Here is a 23,054-nt window from a genome sequence, read left to right on the forward strand (position 1 = left end):
AGGAACATTAGCCTGATTTAGGAAGAAGTTTCAATTTTGATATATTTTAAAAGAAATGCCGTTTTATTATTTTTAAGTGTAACAAACTGCCATTTAGTCCAAATAATTAAGAAATAGTTTCTGGGCTTTTTTTTTTTTTTTTCTTCAGATACTTTTTTAAGGTTTCTTTTTTAGAGATAGGCTCTCACTTCATCACCCAGGCTGAAGTTCGGTAGTGCAATTGTAGCTCACTGCAGCCACAAACTCTTGGGCTCAAGTGCTCCTGCCACCTTAGCCTTCCAAGTAGCTGGGATTACAGTCACTCACCACTATGCCTGGCTAATTTACTTTTATTTTTATTTTTTGTAGGGTCTTGCCATGTTGCCCAGGCTGGTCTTGAACTAGCCTCAAATAATCCTCCCCCTAGCTTTCTCATCAGCCTCCCGAAGTGCTAGGATTACAGGCATGAGCCACAGCACCTAGCCTGGCTTTTCTTACTTAACAGTTATGTATCAGCTGTGAAATTACCAGTTTTCAGAGAGTTAAATAAAATTATGTATATTTAACACTAAAACATACATGAAACATAACTTAATTTTTCTTTGGTGCTAAGCATGATTCCAAATCCTTTTACTGTTTAAGACTGATTCTGCATATCAGTTTTGCTATAGAGTAATATATCTTAAAAGTATCAAGAAGATGGGGATAAAACTATACTAATTTTATGATATACCCTAAAAATTACTCATTAAAAATAAATTCCTTATGTCAACTTGTTTACCTGTGTTCACTCAAATCATAAATGTGAACTTTCTGGTAGTTTGCATTCCACTTAAATGGGATCCATGTTCTGCATCATTTGGTCCATAATCAAGTGAAGATCCTGCTGAATTCCTTTTGCAATATGCAGAATTTAGATACATTTCAAAACAACACAAATAAAATTCTCAAGTCTTAAATTCTGAACTAATGGGGTTTTATCCTAATAAGACACCTGGGGCCCTTGTATAGTATCACAGTCATAGAATGATATTAAAGAATACCAAGTTTCTTAGGCTGGGTGCAGTGGCTCATGCCTGTAATTCCAGCGCTTTGGGAGGCCAAGGCAGGCAGATCACCTGAGCTCAGGGATTGAAGACCAGACTGGCCATGATAGCAAAACCCCATCTCTACTGAAAACACAAAAAATTTAGCCGAGCGTGGTGGTGCATTCCTGTAATCCCAGCTACTCAGGAGGCTGAGGCAGCAGAATCGCTTGAATCTGGGAGGTGGAGGTTGCAGCGAGCCAAGATGGAGCCACTGTACTCCAGCCTGGGTGACAGAGTGAGACTGTCTCCAAAAAAAAAAAAAAAAAAAGATACCAAATACTCTTACTTCATGTAAATAGGAGTAGGTAATAGACTAGAAAAAATGTTTAGAAAATAGAAAGTAACTGTATTATCAATGTCTCTGAATAAGTTTTCAGAAGCCAACTGTTTTCTGGTTGAAAATTCTTGTTCTCTGCTCCCCCTGGTGGTGCTACATAGGCCATCTTGGTAACAGGTACATTTGAGCTCACTTTTCTAAATCTTCTCTTTGTCAGAAGTGGCAAATAGAGCAGAAAGAATATGTGTTATTTCATCTGCTCTTCATAACAATCCTTCGTGATAGGTAGTATTAGCTCGATTATATAAATAGGGAAATAGAGTTTGAAAGAGGTCAAGCCAGATTTTTTTGAACTTATACCATCAGTAACTAAGTGTCTCTCACAGACTCTACATCACTTCAAAGACCAAATAAATATTTACAAAATGAAAAGATAGGTTTCAATCCAAAGCCAGGTTCTCTCTCCTCCATCATTATTTTTTTTTAAGTTTTTTTAAACTCATGACTCCCTCAGTCAATCTACCATGTTTCCGTTAAACACAACCGCTAACACAGAAAAAGTGAATTACCATTTCTATCCAGATCACTGAAGCCAAGGCACTGTAGCAGAATGAAGCTTTGTTTACATTTGCTACTATCAATTTCATCTGGGTCATGCATGAAGTGTTGTCTCTGCATTTCTGTAGGAAGACAGGAAAGTCAGAGTCAAGAGGAGTGGGAGGATACCAAAGATTACAGGTCTCTTCTACCACTTCAACCTCCATTAGATACTGTTGGAGGTGGGAGGTTTACTTCAAAGCGACAGGAAAGCCTTGTGGCCAAGAGCACAGGCTCTAGAGTTCAAAGCCTGGCTCTGCTACTTTCTAGTCATGCAGTCTATTTTTTTTTTTCCCCTTTTGAGACAGGGTCTTGCTCTACTGCCCAGGCTGGAGCACAGTGGCACAATCTCAGCTCACTGCAGCCTTGACCTTCTGGACTCAAGCAATCCTCCTGCCTCAGCCTCCTGAGTAGCTGACCACAGGAGAATGCCACCATGCCCAGCTAAATTTAAAAAATTATTTTGTAGAGACAGGGTTGTGTCATGTTGCCCAGGCTAGTGTCAAGGTCTCTAACTCCTGAGCTCAAGCAACCGTCCGGCCTCGGCCTCCCAAAGTGCTAGTATTACAGACATGAACCACTGCTCCTAGCTGAGTCATGCAATCTTTTTCTTTTTTTTTTCTGGAGTGCAGTGGTGTGATCTTGGCTCACTGTGACCTCCGCTTCCTGGGTTCAAGCAATTCTCCTGACTCAGCCTCCCTAGTAGCTGGGATTACATGCGCCAGCCCCCACGTCTGGCTACTTTTTGTATTTTTAGTACAGACAGGGTTTCACCATGTTGGCCGGGCTGATCCCAAGTGATCTGCCCCCCTCGGCCTCCCAAAGTGCTGAGATTACAGGAGTGAGCCCCTGCGCCTGGCCTAGTCATGCAATCTTGAGCAAGTTTCTTATCTTCTCTGTGCCTCATTATTCCCACACATAACATGGGGATAAGATAAGCACTTACCTCATCTGTTTGTTGGGGGAAAGGGGATCCAATGATGTAAAAAGTTAGCTACAAGCCTGGAATAGAGTAATTGTTCACTAAATGCTAGCTAGTAATGTTACTCTCTAGCCTCTAGGGGAGCCATGCAGCAGGGATAGTAGAGCAAAGGAATCCACCTGAAAGTCACAGTATTGAGGGTGCTTTTCAGCCCCTTTAGCTAAGGTACATACGGATTGTGAAGTATCTAAGGGAATTAGGTGATGAGGCAAGGAGAATATGTGCCACGCAGCAGTCCATGTTTCAGGCAATGATGGATGGCATATATGATGGTGGTCCCATAAGCTTATCATGCAGCTGAAAAATTTCTGTCACCTAGTGATTTATATTACAATTGCCTGCAGGATTCAGTACAGTAACATGCTTTATATGTTTGTAGCCTAGAAGCAATAGGCTGTACCATATAGCCTAGGTGTGTGGTAGGCTATACCACCTGTGTAATTACAATCTGTGATGTCCGTACAATGATGAAATCGCCCCATTGTTAAGTGACACATGACTGTAGTTATCTCTTGAGAGATGGTTCCAGGTCAAAGCTTCAGATTTTGTCTCTGGAGACACAACTGCCCCTGGGAGAACATTTACAAACATCTTGCTCTAACCTCATTCACCTCTCTCCCTTCTGAATTCCCTAGCAGTCTAGCTTGGACCACCGGGTTGGAACAGATACAGATTTTAGTAAAGGCTCAGAGATAGCAAGAAGAAAATAAATCTCAGTTGGCGGGGGGAGGCACAAGGCTATATTCAGCTACCTGAGAGACTGAGGCAGGAAGATCACTTGAGCCAGAGGTTTGAGGCTGTAGTGCACTATGATCTCACCTGGAATAGCCACTGCACTGCAGCCTGGGCAATATAGTGAGACCTCTATCTCTATAAAAAGAAAGAAAATAAACAGAGAAAAACCACCTACTATGTAGTCTTGATTACAAAATATAACTAGCTTTTCAAAGTTGGTTTGAAACCTGTCTTTTCATTTTCTGATAATCTATCGAGTCCCTAAAGTGATGTAGAGTCTGTGAGAGACACTTAGTTACTGATGGTATAAGTTCAAAAAAATCTGGCTTGACCTCTTTCAAACTCTATTTCCCTATTTATATAATGGAGCTAATACTACCTGTCACAAAGGATTGTTATGAAGAGCAGATGAGATAACGCATATTCTTTCTGTTCCATTTGCCACTTCTGACAAAGAGAAGGTTTTGAAAAGTGAGCTCAAATGTACCTGTTACCAAGATGGCCTATGTAGCACCACCAGGGGGAGCAGAGAATAAGAGTTTCAACTAGAAAACAGTTGGCTTCTGAAAACTTTTTTTCAGAGACACTGGTGATATAATTCCTTTCTATTTTCTAAACATTTTTCTAGTTTATTACATACTCCTATTTACATGAAATAAGAGGGATTGGTATATCAGCTATCTACTGCTACAATAATGTGTAACAAACTGCCGCAAAAACTGGAGTGACATATAGCAATAAACTTTTATTTCTCACTGTCAATGGGGCCCAGCTGGTCTAAATTGAGCTTGCTGGGATTGGGCATGTGTTTACAGCTCAGCTGGCTCACTCCTATGTCTTTCATGAGCTCTCTTCTACATGTCTCCCGGTCTTCTTTCTGCATCAACAGGCTAGCCTGGGCATTCCTTATGGTGATGGCAGAGGGCAAGAGCACCTACACCCAATCTCTCCAGTGTCTTTCAATCCTCTGCTTGTATCAGGCTCACCAATGTCTGCTGGCTCAAAGTAAGCCACATGGGCAAACCAGAGCCAGAATGGGAGAATGTTCAAAGCTACATAGTAAAGGGACAGGATATATGGCAGGGAAATTACCAGGGCTATTGCAATCCACCTCAAAATGTCATCAGGCTCTCCACCTGCTGCTGGAACCAGTTCGTGCGAGGAGAGGAAGATGGTAGCATTTTTCCAAACAACAAAGACCAAGAACCTTGGCAGTCTTCATCCTACTCTAGCATTTGACACTGTTGACCACCTTGTCCTGAAAATGTCTCTCCTCTTGGTTTTCCCATTTCAAGAATGTGTTAGTCTTCTATCAGTATTTCTGGATGCTCTTTCCTTTGTAAATTATTTCTCCTGCCAGTTCCCTAAACATTGGCATTCCCTTCATACCTACCATCTCACTGTTTCCTCTCTTTCTTACTCCTTTCACCTACTGCCAAGGCCTCAGCTACACCTGTATGTAGGCTAGAACTTGGAGCCCTCCCAACTCTCATGAAAGTCAGACCTACATTTCTAGCTATTTGTTGGTATCTTTATGGGCTGTCTCCTAGGCCCCTCAAATTCATGTCAAAAATTGAGCTCCCCGTTGGAAACAGCAATCCACACCTACTTCCATATACTGTATTTCAGGGGCGTTTGCCACATTGTATATACTTGCCTGTTTACACTTCTGTTTCTCTACTCTTTAACTATGAACTCATGGAAGGCAGGGATGTGCCATGATCATTTTTTGCATCTCTATTGATTTTTATAATGTCAAGTTCATGTAGCATTAGCTACATGAAACATTTCATTGAAACATTAGCTATTACTATCATTATTATTATTATTTGTCTTTAATGGTGTCCAATTTTAGTGACAGAGGCAGAGAAATCTTAGCTATGTGTTCAAGTAAGTGGATTATTGGTGACTCATTTCTCTAATTAAGCTACACCAGGGTCTCAGCAAACTTTTTACTCGAGGGCCAAATGGTAAATATTTTAGGCTTTGCAGAACATAAGATTTCTGTCTCAACTACTCAACTCTGTGTTTGTAGCGTGAAAGCAGTCTTAGACAATTATGTAAATGAATGGGCATAGTCTGTTCCAATAAAATTTCATTTTTGGACACTGAAATTTGGATTTCACATAATTTCCATGCATCATGAAGTAGTCTTTTAAAAATATTTTCTTTCGACCATTTAAAAATGAGAAAACCATTCTTAACTTAGGCCGCACAAAACCAAGTATTTATTCTTTTCTTGGAAGGGCTGATAGAACAGCATACAGATAGCAAAGACAAATCCTTGGCTTTGGCATTTCCAAGTCTAAAAGTTGGTATAAGACAGAAAATGTGGAAGAACATATGATTAGTCACAAATAAGTTTCCCCGTCACCACCCCATTTCCCTCCTCTTCCAAACACTAGAGAAAAATTACCTGGGCAGAAAGAGGAGGAGATTGTAGGGTAAAGGGAGAAACCAAGGGTTTAGACACTGGTGGGTTACCAAGGACCCTCTGATCCTGTGCCATGTCCCACACTGATAGTTGGGAAGGGTAGAGGGATTATAGAACTCTAACTGTATTGGAGACTTTTCTTCCCTCCACCCAAGGATGTTCCCAGGAACTTATATTTAACCTAAGAAAAGAGAGATCTCAAACTGATGAACATTAAGTTTCAATGACCCCCAACCTTCAGAGTTGAGGCTCTAAGTAGAAATTGACTTATTTCAAAATTTCTTGCACTCTTTAAATTATATTATTTACAGAGGTGTTCAATTAAGTCCAGCTTTTTCAATATTCGTTTTAGCCTCCAAAGATATCATCCTGGGGTATCATGTTGTACTTGCAGGGCCCTAAGCAGCCACCTGGTTTGTCTCATGGTTTAAACAACTGAGAACAGTTCCGTAACATTCTTCTGACTATTTCAGAATTCTGGCTATACTTTAGGGTATTTCTTTCCTTCGAGAGGACTTATCTATAAATGTAATGGTAAGAAGCATATTGGAGAATAACAGCTTCCTTACAAGAGACACTAATATGAAGCAGAGTGCATTTGAAAGTCAAATCTTTGGCACAGTAGGTAAAATTTCTCTAGATCCCAGGAGACCTCAGACACTCTCCAGTTATATTAACATTGCAGAAAATTTCCAGGGCCATGAATAGAGACATGGCTTATGGAAACTCTGAATGATATCTTTCATGCAGAATTTGAAAAATATCATTCAGAGTTTCCATAAGTCATCTCTCAATAGACAAAACTATTCTAGGGCAGATGACATCCCCAAACAAATATTTCCATGAATTTTACATTTTTAGTGCATTGCAGGTTTTAAAGATTAATGCTAAGGTTGGGTTTTAAATGGAAGTATCCCTGAGAGAGGTTGATACCTCATTCTTCTTTTTTTTTTAAATCTCAATCGTTCTAACTTTCTCTTTCATGAGTATCTGATAACTGCTTTCACCTAGTTGTTGCATAAATGCATTTCTAGACATATTGACATATTTTATGTCTGCCTTTCAATCATGCTTCATTTTTCCCGGTAAATCAGTTACTAGAACATACTGAAGATGCTGTACAAATGCCTTGGTTTCTTTCTGCCAACTGAAACAGCTTGTTTGGGGCTCATTTTTCATTGTTTTATAGCAGGGTGTAGTGCTCCAGGGAAAAAAAGATTTTTGTGTTTATCCCTCAGCTATTTTCTTTATCCTCCGTTGGATTTCTCAGTTCAACATTCTTAATATTTTAATTTTTCTCTGACACATACACATATATATACACACACATATATATAGATATATACATATATGTGTGTGTGTATATATATTATCGGGCCTTATAGAATCTGCAATAACCTGCAATGAGGACCAATTTACAGCTTAGCTTATAGGTATTTTTTTCTAAAAGTCACCATTAGCGAGTAAAATTATTTCATCATTCAGGAAGAATTATTGATCTAAATATCCAGCTGCAGGGGAGAGGGAAATTCAAACAGGTGCTATCAGCTACCATTTCTCCACCCCATTAAAAGAATATATTCCAAAATTAAGAATATATTCCAAAATTAAGACTGGGCATGATGGCTCACTCCTGTAATCTCAACACTTTGGGAGGCCAAAGCAGAGGATGACTTGTGTCCAGGAGACCAGCCTGGGCAATATAATGAGACCTTGTCTTTACAAAAAAAATAAAAAATTATCCAGTCATGGTAGTGCATGCTTGAAGTCTCAGCTACTTGGGAGGCTGAGGCAGGAGGATCGCTTCAGCCCAGGAGGAGGTGGAGATTGCAGTGAGCTGTGATCGAGCCACTGCACTCCACAGTCCAGCCTGGGCAACAGAGTGGGACCCTATCAAAAAAAAAATATATATATATATATACACACACACACACACAAATAAATATATACATATACACATATAAATATATATATAATATTATATTTGGACTTTCTCAAGATTTGAGACAGTTGTCAAACATAAAGCAGTGTGGGCTGGGCACGGTGGCTCACACTTGTAATCCCAGCACTTTGGGAGGCCGAGGCAGGCGAATCACTTGAGGTCAAAAATTCAAGACCAGCCTGGCCAACATGATGAAACCTGATCTTTACTAAAAATACAAAAAATCAGCCAGGTGTTGTAGTGCACGCCTGTAGTCCCAGTTACTTGGGAGGCTGAGGCAGAAGAATCGCTTGAACCTGGGAGGCAGAGGTTACAGTGAGCCGAGATTAAGCCACTGCACTCCAGCCTGGGCAACAGAGCGAGACTCCATCTCAAGGAAAGTAGTGTGTATTTCAGTTTTAATGTTTGAGACAGTATTTGGTTATGTATGGTCATGTTTTATATAAAGAACACTTTGTTTTCCTAGAGTCTAGAAGAGAGCTTGGAACATAATAGGTGTTCCATACATTTCCGCTAAATAAAATAACTGTTTTAAAAGCACACCATATTTTATTCTTGTTATCCGTCCATTTTAGGTTAAAGAATTTGACACCAATTTTACATATGTGCAACAGTCAGAATTCTACTTGGAGCCAAACATCAAGTACATATTTCAAGTGAGATGTCAAGAAACAGGCAAAAGGTACTGGCAGGCTTGGAGTTCACCATTTTTTCATAAAACACCTGAAACAGGTGAGTGCACTTATATATTTTATTCTCTTGGACTTTTCTTTATGTATCTTTTCTGCTGAGCTCAGTGGCTCACACCTCTAATCCCAGCACTTTGAGAGGCCAAGGCAGGAAGATTGCTTGAGCCTAGGAGTTCGAAATGAGCCTGGGCAATGTAGTGAGACCCTAGTCTGTACAAAAAAATAATAATTATTATTAGCCTGGGTGGTAGAATGCATTTGTAGTCCCAGCTACTTGGGAAGCTGAGGTGGTAGGATTGCCTGAGCCCAGGAGTTTGATGCTGCAGTGAGCTGTGATCATCCCACTGCTTTCTAGCCTGGAGGACAGACCAAGACTGTGTTTCCTAAAAAAGTTTAAAACAGCCAGGTGCAGGGGCCTATGTCTGTAATCCTAGCACTCTGGGAGGCCAACGTGGGTGGATTACCTTAGGTCAGGACTTCAAGACCTCCTTGGCCGACATGGGGCAACCCTGTCTCTACTAAAAATACGAAAATTAGCTGGGCATGGTGGCGGGTGCCTGTAATTCCAGCTACTCGGAAAGCTGAAGCAGGAGAATCGCTTGAACCCGAGAAGTGGAGGTTGCAGTGAACTGAGATTGTACCACTGCACTCCAGCCTGGGCAAGAGAGCGAGACTTGGTCTTAATAATAATAATAATAATAATAATAATAATAATAATATAAATAAGTTTAAAACAAAAACAAAATAAACTACAAAATATTTTTTTCTCTTTAACTTCGACCAAAATTGACAAAACTATTCTAGGGCAGATGGTAACATTTAAATTGTTATTTTGATTTGATTTTCTTAAGGCTTACTGTAATTTGTATAATGGTTCTCAAACATTCCTGGGCATAAAAACCACCTGAGAGGCTGGGTGCAGTGGTTTACACCTGTAATCCCAGCACTTTGGGAGGCCAAGGCAGAAAGATTGCTTGAGCCCAGGAGTTCAAAACCAGACTGGGCAAGATAGAGAGACCCCATCTGTACCAAAAATACAACTAAAATTACCCGGGCATGGTGGCCCACGCCCATAGTCCCAACTACTTTGGGACTACAGGAAGAATTATTTATCTAAACAGGCTCTGATCATAGCTCACTGAAGCCTCTACCTCCTGGGCTCAAGCAATCCTCCTGCCTCAGCCTCCCAAGTGGCTGAGACTACAGATGCAGTCTACCATGCTAGCTGAGGCAGGAGGGTCACTTGAACCTGGGAGGTCAAGACTGCTGTGAGCCATGTTCACGCCACTGAACTCCAACCTGGGTGACATCCTGGGCAATTGTGAGCCATACAATAAGCTAAGAACATGTATTGATAAATATAATCTGGGTGTGGTGGCTCATGCCTGTAATCCCAGCACTTTCAGAGGTGGAGGCAGTTGGATCACTTAAGCCCAGGAGTTTGAGACCAGCCTGGCCAACATGGCAAAATCCCATCTCTACTGAAAATACAAAAATTAGCTGGGCACGGTGGTACATGCCTGTAATCCCAGCTATTCAGGAAGCTGAGGCAGGAGATAGAGGTTTCTGTGAGCCGAGATCACACCACTGCACTCCAGCCAGGCCAACAGAGTGAGACTCCATCTCAGAAAATATTATTCAGAACATATTCTCCTAAAAGAGACACCAAACAATCATACCGATAAACGTTATCTACTATATGCAAAGCAAAGCAATCAGAAAGTTAAAACTCTTAAACACAGAATTAATTCTCTTCTCATCAACAGGATTTAGCTGATTTATTATCTTCAGATATTTTCCTACTCCTAATATTATTAGCTTATATTCATTTACTGATGGCCATTCACCATATTGGACAGTCTTAGTCTCGAAATCATGACTTCAGTTGAAGCGAATAATAAAATGAATCTATTGTAATTGTAGTAGTACTAATGGCCCCACTAACCTAAAGATGTCTCCCTACTCAGTATCGGTACTCTTTTATAAAAGCTAGTTTTTAATTGAACATTTTCTTTTCAGAAATGAAGGACTTTATTATAATCACAGCATGAATAGCACCATTATTATAACATTCTGGAATTGTAGTTGATAAGCCAATTATTTTTTAATGAACTCTATAACTGCCTAGCAAGATTATGAAATATTGATGGCTGCCTACAATTAGTACGACGGCAGCATAAGCTAGCATGACTATGCTGTCAAAGCTCTTCTGGTACCTCCTACTGCCCAAATCTTAGAAATACTTTGGCCAGGTGCAGTGTCTCATGCCTGTAATCCCAGCACATTGCTAGTGGGTAATGACACCTAAACTATAACAAAAGTTTTCTTATTCAAAATATTGAACTGCCTGGCTAGCTCAGTTGGTAGATTATAAGGCTCTTAATCCCAGTGTCAAAAATACTGTGCATTTTCCCCACCATCCCTTAGCAATTTCATTCTTTAATTTCAGGGAAGCAGAGGAGCAGCTTACTTAAGTGTTCTAAGTATAGGACTACAAATATTCTTCTTTAAACATAAAAGTCTTGGCCGAGTGTGGTGGCTCATGCCTGTAATCCCAGCACTTTGAGAGGCCAAGGCGGGCGGATCACCTGAGGTCAGGAGTTTGAGACCACCCTGGCCAACATGGCGAAACCCCATCTCTACTAAAAATACATAAATTAGCCGGGCATGGTGGCAGGTGCCTGTAATCCTAGCTACTTGGGAGGCTGAGGCAGGAGAATCTCTTGAACTCGAGAGGTGGAGGTTGCAGTGAGCCAAGATCGTGCCACTGCACTCCAGCCTGGGCGACAGAAAGAGACTCTGTCTCTAAATAAATAAATAAATAAAACAAAGATAAAAGTCTTAAGCTTCAGGTAGAAGGGAATAGGAACACCCAGTTTAAATTTAAAGTCTGTTTCCTAAGGAGAAAAATCACTTAAGAGACAAAATTACCAATTAAAATTAAGTACCCCTGAAAACTTGGATTTATCAAAGTTTAACATGTTAGCTAAGAGAAATCATAGACTATTCTCTTGGTACAAATTCCTTTCTAAGACACGTTACATGAGAAACAGTAAAGGTATGTTAGGAAAAGTGCTCATATTAAATCTCTTTGGAAATGTACCTTTTTTTCTGTGTGTAAAAGCAATGTAAGTTTATTGTAGTGTGCAACCTAAAAATACCCACTATTTACATTTATTTAATTTAATACTAGTTCTTCCTATGCATTTTTTCAATGGGTGGGGCTATGGTGTATATACTATTTTATATCCTGGTTTTCTTACTTAATCTACCCTGCTAAGTTTTTGAAAACTGATTTCATGGCTGCACAGCATTCCTGTTTATGTATGTACTATAATTTATTTAGGCATTTCCCTGCTTAAATAACATCTAGGTCATTTCCATTTTATCTATTATCAATAAACTTCTTTGCATAGCTTTGTATATAAATGGTCTTTATTCCTTTAGTTCTAAAGAGGAATTATTGCATCAAGAGTTAGGCATATTTTAAGATGCTGATGTATGTTGTCAAACTGCTTTTTAGCGAATCTTTAATATTGATTGCTTTTTAAAAAGGGATCTCTGAAAAGACAGTCATTCACAAAATACTCATTTAGCCTCTACCATGTGCTAGGCATTTTTAGATCCTTGCAGAACCTCAGTGAGCAAAGGAAACAAAATTCCCTGTCTTGGAGAAGTTTCCTTCTGGAGAAGACACACAGTAAAAATCAAGCGTAATAATTATATAAATTACATTGCATCATACATAAAGATCTAAATAAAAGCAGTAAGAATCAGACTTCACAGCTGAAGAGTGAATTGCCTCACAATTGAAAAAATAAAATGATATCATTGCTGTAATTCTTTATTTAACCAACTTGTTTGATAATGAGGTTTTTTGGCCAGCCAGACTCTTCCAGTACTTAAAGGTTTATTTATGTAGAAACACAGCCCAGGCAATAATGCCTCTTCCAAGCAGGACTTTCCTGAGTTAGTCTCTAAAATTCTGACATGTGTATTACTGAATTGATTCATCTCAATACAATGTGTTTGCAAAATTCTGCCCAGCTAAGACCAGAGGACAAATCCTAAAGTGGGCATGGCTTGTCCTGCAGCCTCAGCATTCTTATTCTTTTGCATCGCTTTCCCTCTGAATAGTGCTTGGCTTGGCCATTAAAAACCTGGTCTCAGAAATGAACTCACTTATAATCAAGTTCAATGACTTATTCTGTTTTTGTTTGTTTGTTTGTTTGTTTTACTTAGAGTGTTTAGACTTTAATAGGACAAACAAAGCCTTATGCTGAAAAAGAAAATCAATCCTCCAGAATACCCATTTATTCTATCTGGTATAATAGCAAGAGACCAATTAACAGACTGAATCCCGGGGTGACTTCAGGATAATAAATAAAAATAGCTAACATTTATTGGATGCTTACTAGGTGTTGGGCATTTTGATAAGCATTTTACATATGAATTGTTCTTTATTTATCACTGCAGCTCTATAAAAGGAGTATAATTATTATCCCAGTTGCACAAATGAAGACCATATGGCCCAAGCAGTTTTGCCAAACATTACAAGGCTGGTAAACGGTACAGCCAGGGTCTAACTCAAGCTATGGGATTCCAGCACCCATGTTATTTATAGCTCTGCTAGTCTCCTTCCTAAGAGACCTAGTAGGGTCCTGCATCTGCCCGCCAAACAAAATCGTTCACTGCACATTAGCTAGTAATAAAACTATGCCAACAGAGCTTCATTTCTAATGCAGTGTTTGTTATGGAAATGCAAATGCATGAGAAAAGAACCAGAAGATGCTATTGACTACTGCTACTTTGGCATGAATACAAGATGTGGAAGCAGATTTGGGATAGGTGCTGAGAATGAAACCATAGTACTACAGGAGGTTTCGGATAGATAGGTAAGAAAGGGGCAGTCTGAGATGAGGATAAAGGATAGGTTAAAAAGGTGGTCTTAGCCAAGACAGGACCATCATGGGCAATTCATCATGTGCTTTACCAGCTAGTTATGGGCCATCTAGAAAGCACTGTTTCTCATAGGAGGGTCTGTGGACAATCTACATTAAGAATGCTTGGGCACTTTTTTTTTGTTTTGGGTTTTTTTTGTTTTTTTTTTTTTTGAGACAGTCTCGCTCTGTCACCCAGACTAGAGCGTAGTGCACCGTCTCAGCTCACTGCAACCTCCGCCTCCTGGATTCAAGCAATTCTCCTGCCTCAGCCTCTTGAGTAGCTGGGACTACAGACATGTGCCACCACACCTGGCTAATTTTTTTTTGTATTTTTAGTAGAGACAGGGTTTCGTCATGTTGGCCAGGCTGATCTCGAACTCCTGACCTCAAATGATCCCCCTGCCTTGGCCTCCCAAAGTGCTGGGATTACAAGCATGAGCCACTGTGCCTGGCCTGAATGCTTGGGCACTTCTTAAAGTACAGATTCTTGAGCCCTTTGCCAAGTGATACATCTGCAGTGACGTGTAAGAACCATTGCTGTAGAGGTCAGACACACTCTTTAAGAGAGGGAAGTGTCATCATAAAAAACAATATAGGGAATGGGCAGAAAATGTGGACAGAAAGGCAGTGTGGATATGATCGCCCAAGTCATTGAAATGGGAGAGTTCCCTGACCCCTGTCGCATATCTTGTGGCTCATCTGTTTGGCCAAGGCACCTGCTCACATCCCTTATGGGAGGGGGAGCACACAAACGGGCAAGTATAGGAGCTGGGGCGAGCACCTTGGGGCTTCAGCCCCACAGTAGCATCTAGGGGTGGATGTCTGCGACTCCCAAAGGCCAAATGAAATGTGTTACAGTGCACTATTTTAGCTTTGCTGTCCGTAGACAGCTTAACTGTTAACCAGCTCAGTGCCCTCTTGGTATCCAGGTCCTTGTCCAGTGTCCAGGAAGAATCGGGTCACACACCGATTTGAAGGATGAATGTGGGGGTTTTATTGAGTGGTGGAGGTGGCTCTCAGAGGAATGGATAGGGAACGGGAAGGGGGATAGAGTGGGAAGATGATCTTCCCCTGGAGTTTGGCTGTCCAGTGGCTGATCTCCTCTCCGAATGTCCCCAACCGAACTTCTCTTGGCATTCAGATTCTCGTTTTCTTCTCTCCTTCTCTGCCGAGCCATTCTGTCATTCTTCTGCTCTTCTGTTTATCTCTCTGTCTGCTTCTGGAACCTGGGGTCTGGAGTTTATTATGTGGTTACAGGATAGCAGGGCATAGTGGGCCAAAAGGCAACTTTTGGGCATGAAAACAAGAATGCCTGCTTCTATTTAGGGCTGTGGGTGTCCAGGCTTGAGGGTGGGACCTCTGCCAGGGAACCACCCTCATTTACTCAGTATTTTCCTGTTTCCTGTCTGTATCACCATAGCCTTAGTAGTAGTGGTTTGGGGGACAGAAAAGGGTGGGCATGTGAGAATCTTAGGCCATTATCTCTAGTACTATCTGGTCCCCTCTCTGTTTCCTGTTTCTCCTGAGTCACTGGCCACCCCAGTCCACCTGGGTGTTACAGGAACCCCGCAAAGCACAGGATACAGGACTGTTGTCGTAATTAACCATCACATCACACATGACCCTCTTCTGCCTAGAATGCACCCTGTCTCTGGATGTGAGGTTTCAGCTGAGATCATGAGAACCACTGAGAGCTGCTGAAGTTAGAGCTTCTGATCCACCAATCTTGATAGCCACTGTTATCCTGGGGTTTTTCAGCAGTGCAGAAAGAGCCCCAAAGGGGAAAAGACAATTTGTCAGTGTAGAAAACCAACACTGAAAATGTATAAGTCAGTCATCTACATTTGCTACTACTGACTTTAAAAAGGTGAAAAAACAATGGCTAGCCAGGTATCTTTTTCAATTCTGCATTGTAATATAGGTCCCTTTTTAACGAAGAAAAGATACAGGTTCTATAATCCCTTTAATAACAGGTTAGAGGCCTGAGGGAAGGGCAGTCACATTTCACGATGACTAATTAACTTGCTTGTATTGCTACTTGCCATAGAAAAGTTTCCCAGATAAATCATATTGCTCTTTTTTTTCTTTGACAGTTTTCCAGAGGAAGGCAAGTGTGAGCAAGATATTAAACATTTTGCTTTCCTCTCACAAAACAGTATTAGTTGTTGGACTGCCAGTGGCTCCTTAAAGATGCTCATTAATTTTTCAGGTTTTTAAGTGGCTAAAAGGGAAAAAGCAAATATTATGTCAATGGAACTAAATATTGGTGCTATTAAATATAATGCAAATTAGATAATGCCGCACAGAATGTATTTTTCAAACATTTTATTATTTGTAATTAGAGATTTGTGAATTGTCCACATAGCGATGGGTTCTGAACTTGTAGACTCTTGGTTACTAACCCATGTTAAACAGACACAGTGTTTCTTGAAATACTAATCACTTTACACTTTTCATTTGGATTTATTTAACCTTCTTCAGGTCCTGCCTCTAATAAACCACCTAGTTCCTGCAGAATAGGAAACAATTCAGAAGAGTTCTGTAATTTCCCTGAAGTTTGCAACCTATTAGTACAGAAAAAAGAACCAACCTTCCTTCCTTCCTTCCTTCCTTCCTTCCTTCCTTCCTTCCTTCCTTTTTAGACAGGGTCTCTCTCTGTCACCCAGGCTGGAGTGCAGTGGTGTGATCTCAGCTCACGAGATCTGGGCTCAAACAATCCTCTCACCTTGGCCTTTCAAGTAGCTGGAACTACAGGCATGCACCACCATGACCAGCTAATTATTTTTCTTTCTTTTTTTTTTTCTTTTTCTTTGTAGAGACAGGGTTTCACCATATTTGCCAAGTTGGTCTTGAACTCCTGGACTTGAGCAATCTGCCCACCTTGGCCTCCCAATGTGCTGGACTCACAGGCAGGAGCCACCATGCCTAGCCTATGATTATGCTTTTTCTTGAAGTCATCATCTTCTGTATTAGTTTCCTATTACTACTGTCACAAATCATCACAAACTTGATAGCTTAAAACAACACGAATTTATTATCTTGTAGTTCTGGAGGTGAGAAATCTAAAATCACAATCACCGGACTGAAATCAGGGTGTCAATAGGGTTATGCTCCTTCTGGAGGCTGCAGGACAGAATCAGTTTCATTGCCTTTTCTAGATTCTAGAGGCTACTTACATTCCTCATCTCATGGCTCCATCCTCCATTTTCAAAGCCAGAAGCATAGCATCTTCCAATCTCTTTCTCTGACTCTCACCCTTCTCCCTTCTGCTTATAAGAACTCTTGTGATTTTACTGGATCAACCCATATCATCTAGGATAGCCACTCCCTCTCAATTCCCTTTTACCTTATAAGGTAACTGACTAGAAAGGACAAACTCAATTTCTCCTGCTGTACAGTACTTTTACAACACAGGTCACTTCTGTGACCTCTGGTTACCAACATGTGTGTGGGGATTTCTCCCCCTCAGCAACAAATTCTCTAGCAGATTCTTTGAGTGATACCAGCTGGGTGTCCTCTAAGTTAATTCACTCTGGCACTACCTGCCTAGACATAGTGTCAGATCCTACAACTCCCACCTCAGATGCCAGTCTCAAGTAATAGGTGGTTACCTATACTTCCATCTGATTGGCTATAGGGTTTGTTTGTTAGGGTTTGTTTCCATGACCTTTTTTTCTGATTTGATCAATTTGCTAGGATGTCCCACAGAACTTGGGAAAACACTTATGATTACTGGTTTATGACAAACAGCATTACAAAGGATACAATCGAACAGCCAGATGGAAGAGAGGCAGAGGGCAAGGCATGTGGGGAGGGGTATGGAGCTTCCATAGGCTTTCCAGGTGCGTCACCTGCCAGGAACCTCCAGGTGTTCAGCTCTCCTGAAGCTCCTAGAACTTAAGCCTTTGGGTTTTTCTGGAGGCTTCATTACGTAAGCATGATTGATTAAACCACTGGCCATTGGTGATCAACTTAACCTTCAGCCCCTCTCCCCTCTTGGAGGTTGGGGATGGGTTGAAAAACCCCAACCTTCTAATCATGCCTTGATCTTTCCTCTGAATAGCCCCCATCCTGAAGCTACATAGGAGCTGCCAGCCACTAATCAACTCATTAGCATACAAAATAACAGTTATCACTTTGGGCATTCTGAGGATTTTAGAACTTGTATGCCAGAAAAGCAGAAAATATGTACTTCATAATATTATAGTAACCTATTCACAGATTCCAGGGATTAGGTCACAGACATCTTTATGACGCCATCATTTGTCCTGCTACATTTCCCTACCTCCCCAACCACTACCACCAATTGCAGTTTTTACTAGTCAGGGTGCTTAGGTGTAAGCAAAAGAAATCAAGCCTGGTTTTCTTAAGCAGAAAGAGAATGATTAGAAAGGTAGCTGAAAATCTGTAGAAAGCCTGGCAGAATTGGCATGAGCAGGATCCAAGTGAGAGCAGGAGCCAGAACCACAGCCAAAATCACAGCCTAGGAAAAGTCTGGCGAGGACCCTGCAGCTGACACTGATCACTGCCACTGCCTGCCCTGGTGCCACTGTCACTGTATCCTGGATACAGCTATGGTGCCCACATTGGATTCTAAGTGGTTTCCTGCAGCCCTGTGTCACCCCGTCCACATTCACAGCCTGGGTGTTAGGGGAGGGGCATCTGGTTGGTGAGGTTTAGGCCATTTGCTTGTAGCCCTACTGCCTCTCGGCTTTTTTAGGATGCCCACAAAGAAGTATATCCTAGTGCTGACCAAATAAAACATGGCAAATGTCCACTAGACTATTCAGATTGGAGCATGCTATGCCTGGAGAGCAAGGGTGTACTTCTGAGGAATCTGTTGACCACTGTGTAGACTTGGAAGCTGTCCATTGTTTCATATAGAGTTTTGCTACACTTTGACATCAGACCTTCTCTGTATGGTCCTTGTCATTTAGAAAAATTTCCTGGGTGGCTACTGCTTTTTGCCTTTTCCTCCTCTTTTTCTTTCTTTTTAACAATGTAACTGCCATATGTAGATTTCTTACCTTCTCGCTACATACCAAGTACCTACAGCCTAGGAATATAGGAAGGAAGATAAACCCTTGAATATGTCTATGTGTACCCTGCTACCCTTATATGCACCGCTGACACTGTAATCCACTAAATGATTCATTGCTTGACTTGTTTTTCAAGATGTGGTAATGAAATTGTTCTGACACATCGTTTTCCCTGCCCTGGGTTTCTGGTGCCTATTTGATATGTTGGCATTAGTTTTGCCTTTCTAATTGACATACTCAACTCTTTACCCTTGGCCCGATAATGTTGAATTCTGACCACAGAGCTAAACTGGCCTGGCTTGGAGAAATGGCATTTAAATGCTGTGAAACAGCTGAATTATTAAAAGGAGATTCGAAAGAGAGAAACCAAAAGAAGGTATTTGTGTTTTGAGAAAAATAGGAGGGAGGGTGGGGTGAATCTTCAATGATTTAAAAAAAAAATCCTTTGTCTCCTTTAATATGACTCCTCTTTCTTGAGTATCTAGAACCTCCTGAAAGGTCCAGAAAAGTTCATGTGTCTGCTCTAATCAAAGCCTTTATGATGCAGGTCTTGGTTAGTGTGGTTTCAACATCAAGATTGGCAAGCGCAAAAGTAAATCAAGAAACCTCAGAGATGTCTACACCCTTTGGCTCAGTAATTCCTCTTGTAGAGATCTGGCCTTAAGAAATAATCCATGGAAAGGAAATTTATGTACAATGATATACATCCAAAACCTAATTATAATAGTAAGAATTTGGAACCAGTCTAAAAGTTCAACAATAACAATAATTAATGCTGATTAAGGTTTTATTTGTGTAAAACATGGTACTAAGTGCTTGATATGAACTGTCTCATCAAAACTCATGACCTCACTGCTTTTATCTAATTTTACAAATGAAGAAACAGTCACTGAGAGGTTAAACAACTTGCCCAGGGCCGTGGAACTCCATCTGGTAGGGCCGGGACTTGGACTGAGTTTTGTTTGAGTGTGCAGTTGGTGTTTGAAACCACTGAGCTATACAGTTTCTCTGTAGGGGTATGATTGAATAAATACAGTAAAACATGATGAAATATTAACTAGCCATAGCATCATAGCATGATGTTTTGAACAATTTTTAATACAATGAGGAAATTTTTATTAAATAATATTGAATAAGGCTGGGTGTGGTGGCTTATGCCTGTAATTCTAGCACTTTGGGAGGCTGAGGCAGGCAGATCACCTGAGGTCAGGAGTTTCAGACCAGCCTAGCCAACATGGCAAGACCTCATCTCTACTAAATGTACAAAAATTAGCTGGGCGTGGTAGCGTGCACCTGTAATTCCAGCTACTCAGGAGGCTGAGCCTGGAGGATAGCTTGAGCCCAGGGGATAGAGGTTACAGTGAGCTAAGACCACACCACTGTACTCTAGCCTGGGTGATGGTGTGAGACTCTGTCTCAAAAAAAAAAAAAAAAAAATTGAATACAAAAGGCAAGACAAAACATTTACTAAGAGTATGATCTCCACTAGGCTACCGATATACACAAAAGACTGTTAACATATTTTTTTAAAATAATAGTTTCTAGTTGGCAAACAAATATAAAATTGTGTTATCTTCTCCATACCCTTCTATACTTTTCAAGCATCCTGTAATTAGCATGTATTACTTGAGTAATAAAGGAAAGTAGTCAGTTTTAAGAAGAAAATAACTCTACGCTAGAAGATTTAAAGCATCAGTGCTAAATGGGTTAGCACAGTAGGGCTTGTGGGGTTGAGAGCCTCACAAGGCCGGGCAGCCCCAACACACCATGGCGAGCCCTCAGTGAAGCAATGCTAAGTCTCATCCTGGGAGAGGCTGTTTGCAGGGCTGACTCTGCTGCCCACCCTGAGCCATCCTGCTGTGGAAGTGAGTTATTAATTTAATGAGATCGGCACAGACTACATGTCAGAACTGGATGGGAATTTCCACTCTTCACTCTCTACCTATGTAACTCTGAGCAAGTTATTTATCCATTCTACTCTTTTGTTTCCTTATCCGTGTGATGAGGACAATAATATTGTCTGTGTGATTGGGTTGTTGTGAGGATTAAATGAGAAAAAACGTGTAAAGTTTAGCATGTTACCTGCGATATAATTAATACTCATTAAACGGTCACTTTAAAAGGATGACAAAACACACTTTGCCCCATGGTCGATGATATGGTTTGGCTGTGTCTCCACCCAAATCTCATCTTGAATTGTAGCTCCCATAATCCCCGTGAGTCGTGGGAGGTAATTGAATCGTGGGGGCAGTTACATTCATGTTGTTCTTGTGATAGTAAGTTCTCATGAGATACAATGGTTTTATAAGGGGCTTTTCCCCCTTTGCTCTGCACTTCTCTGGCCTGTCGTCATATAAAACATGCCTGTTTCTCCAGTCGCCATGATTATAAGTTTCCTGAGGCCTCCCCAGACATGTGGAACTGCGAGTCAATTAAACCTCTTTTCTTTATAAATTTCCCAGTTTTGCCCAGGTGTGGTACCTCACGCCTGTAATCCCAGCACTTTGGGAGGCTGAAGCAGGTGGATCACCTGAGGTCAGGAGTCCGAGACCAGCCTGACCAATATGGTGAAATCCTGTCTCTACTAAAAACACCAAAAAAAATAGCCAGGTATGGTGGCAGGCGCCTGTAATCCCAGCTGCTTGGTAGGCTGAGACAGGAGAATTGCTAGAACCCAGGAGGCAGAAGTTGCAGTGAGCCAAGATCATGCCACTGCACTCCAGCCTGGGCAACAGAGGGAGATTCTGTCTTAAAAAAAAAAAAAAAATCCGGTTTCGATTATGTCTTCATAGCAGTGTGAAAACAGACTAGTATGGTTGATGTAGAAAGAAGAGCGGAGGTGATGATTTGGCATCACCCTTAAGATGCAGATGGAATACATTATTGCTAAAACCAGGTCCCTCTGAGTGGATTTGATTAAACTAGCCTGGTGTTTTGGTAGGCCAAAAAATATAGTTGTAATGCTTTAAATTTTGTCCAATAATAAGAAACATATTTTTTGCTTGCAATCACTCTAAATTCCCACAGGCACATTGTCTTCTTGTAAGACTAAAGTTTGATACCAGTGTGTATAAGTTATATAAAAAATTCTTCCCAAATTAAAGATAATTTGGATTTTTTTATTATATTCAAGTATGTCCTGTGAGATTAATAGGCGTAAGTTAATATTCTGTTGCAAGGACAGAACTGTCTCATTATGGATGTAACACTATAAACACCAAATACAATAAGATATCATGAGGTTTTTTTTTTTTTTAGCAAATTAGGCAATGCACTGATGACAGAACTGATATAAACAACAGTTTCCAGTCATAAAGGCTCTGTGCGTGTGTGTGTATGCATGTGTGTGTGTGAGATTCTGTGCTTGTGAATGCTTTTGTATGTTAAAATACTTGCAAATACCATAAAACACTAATAGCAGGTGGATTAAAAGGGTGGGATTAGGGATGGTTCTTTTTTTCTCCTTTTTATTTCTCCTGTTGAAAATTTTTCTGTACTTTAATTACTGCTTTTACAAACATGTTAAGTATAATTTAAAAAGAAATGACGTAGCCACTTGGTGGCAGTATTCCATGAAGAATGTAATCTACATAGCTTTGTTTCAGTCCTGTGCCTAACATTGGCTTGATTTCTTCTCCGACAATTGTGTTTATGAATTGTCTTATTTTAGATAACTGATTCCTTGTGAAATTTCCCTCTGAGAATTAAGCACCTCTTATGAATGACTTTAATTTAATGCACCTGGTTAATTTGGAACTATGATAACAAATAGATTCTAAAGGAAGATTGTATTTATTCCCTGTTTGGGCTAATAAAATCCTAGTCAGATATGAAAATTGTTTTTATATGATGTAAATTAATAACTGAATGAGGTTTCATTGCCAAATAATCACCTGTAGTTTATACAACAGAATTATATTAACCTGTATTAAAAGCCAACAACACCATATATTACTTTTAAATTAAAAATGCTAATTTTAAAATAATAAAAGTGAAAACAAAAATACGACAGCAGCATATGCTATAAGCCCATGATCTTGCTAAATTGAAAAGTGTGTTACCTTTTAATGTAGTATTTTTACTCTTTTTTGTTTGTTTGTTTTTGAGATGGAGTCTTGTTCTGATGCCCAGGCTGGAGTGCAGTGGCGTGATCTCAGTTCACTGCAACCTCTGCCTCCTGGGTTCAAGTGATTCTCCTGCCTCAGCCTCCCAAGTAGCTGGGATTACAGGCACCTGCCACCACGCCCAGCTAATTTTTGTGTTTTTAGTCGAGACAGGGTTTCACCATATTGGCCAGGCTAGTCTCGAACTCTTGACCTTGTGATCCACCCCCGCCCCCGACACTCGTC

The 23,054-nt window shown here is 40.6% G+C and overlaps 1 protein-coding gene across 1 annotated transcript in view; it reads left to right on the plus strand.

Annotated features, from left to right (window-relative positions):
* IL23R (interleukin 23 receptor) overlaps nucleotides 1-23,054 on the plus strand; it is an 85,149-nt gene that overhangs the window by 38,503 nt on the left and 23,592 nt on the right. Inside the window, exon 7 of the mRNA XM_009210427.3 lies at nucleotides 8,610-8,766. Coding sequence (XP_009208691.1) covers nucleotides 8,610-8,766 — 157 coding nt within the window. The remainder of the gene's footprint in view (nucleotides 1-8,609; nucleotides 8,767-23,054) is intronic.

Source organism: Papio anubis, chromosome 1, assembly GCF_008728515.1.
Source record: "Papio anubis isolate 15944 chromosome 1, Panubis1.0, whole genome shotgun sequence".
NCBI lineage: Eukaryota > Metazoa > Chordata > Mammalia > Primates > Cercopithecidae > Papio > Papio anubis.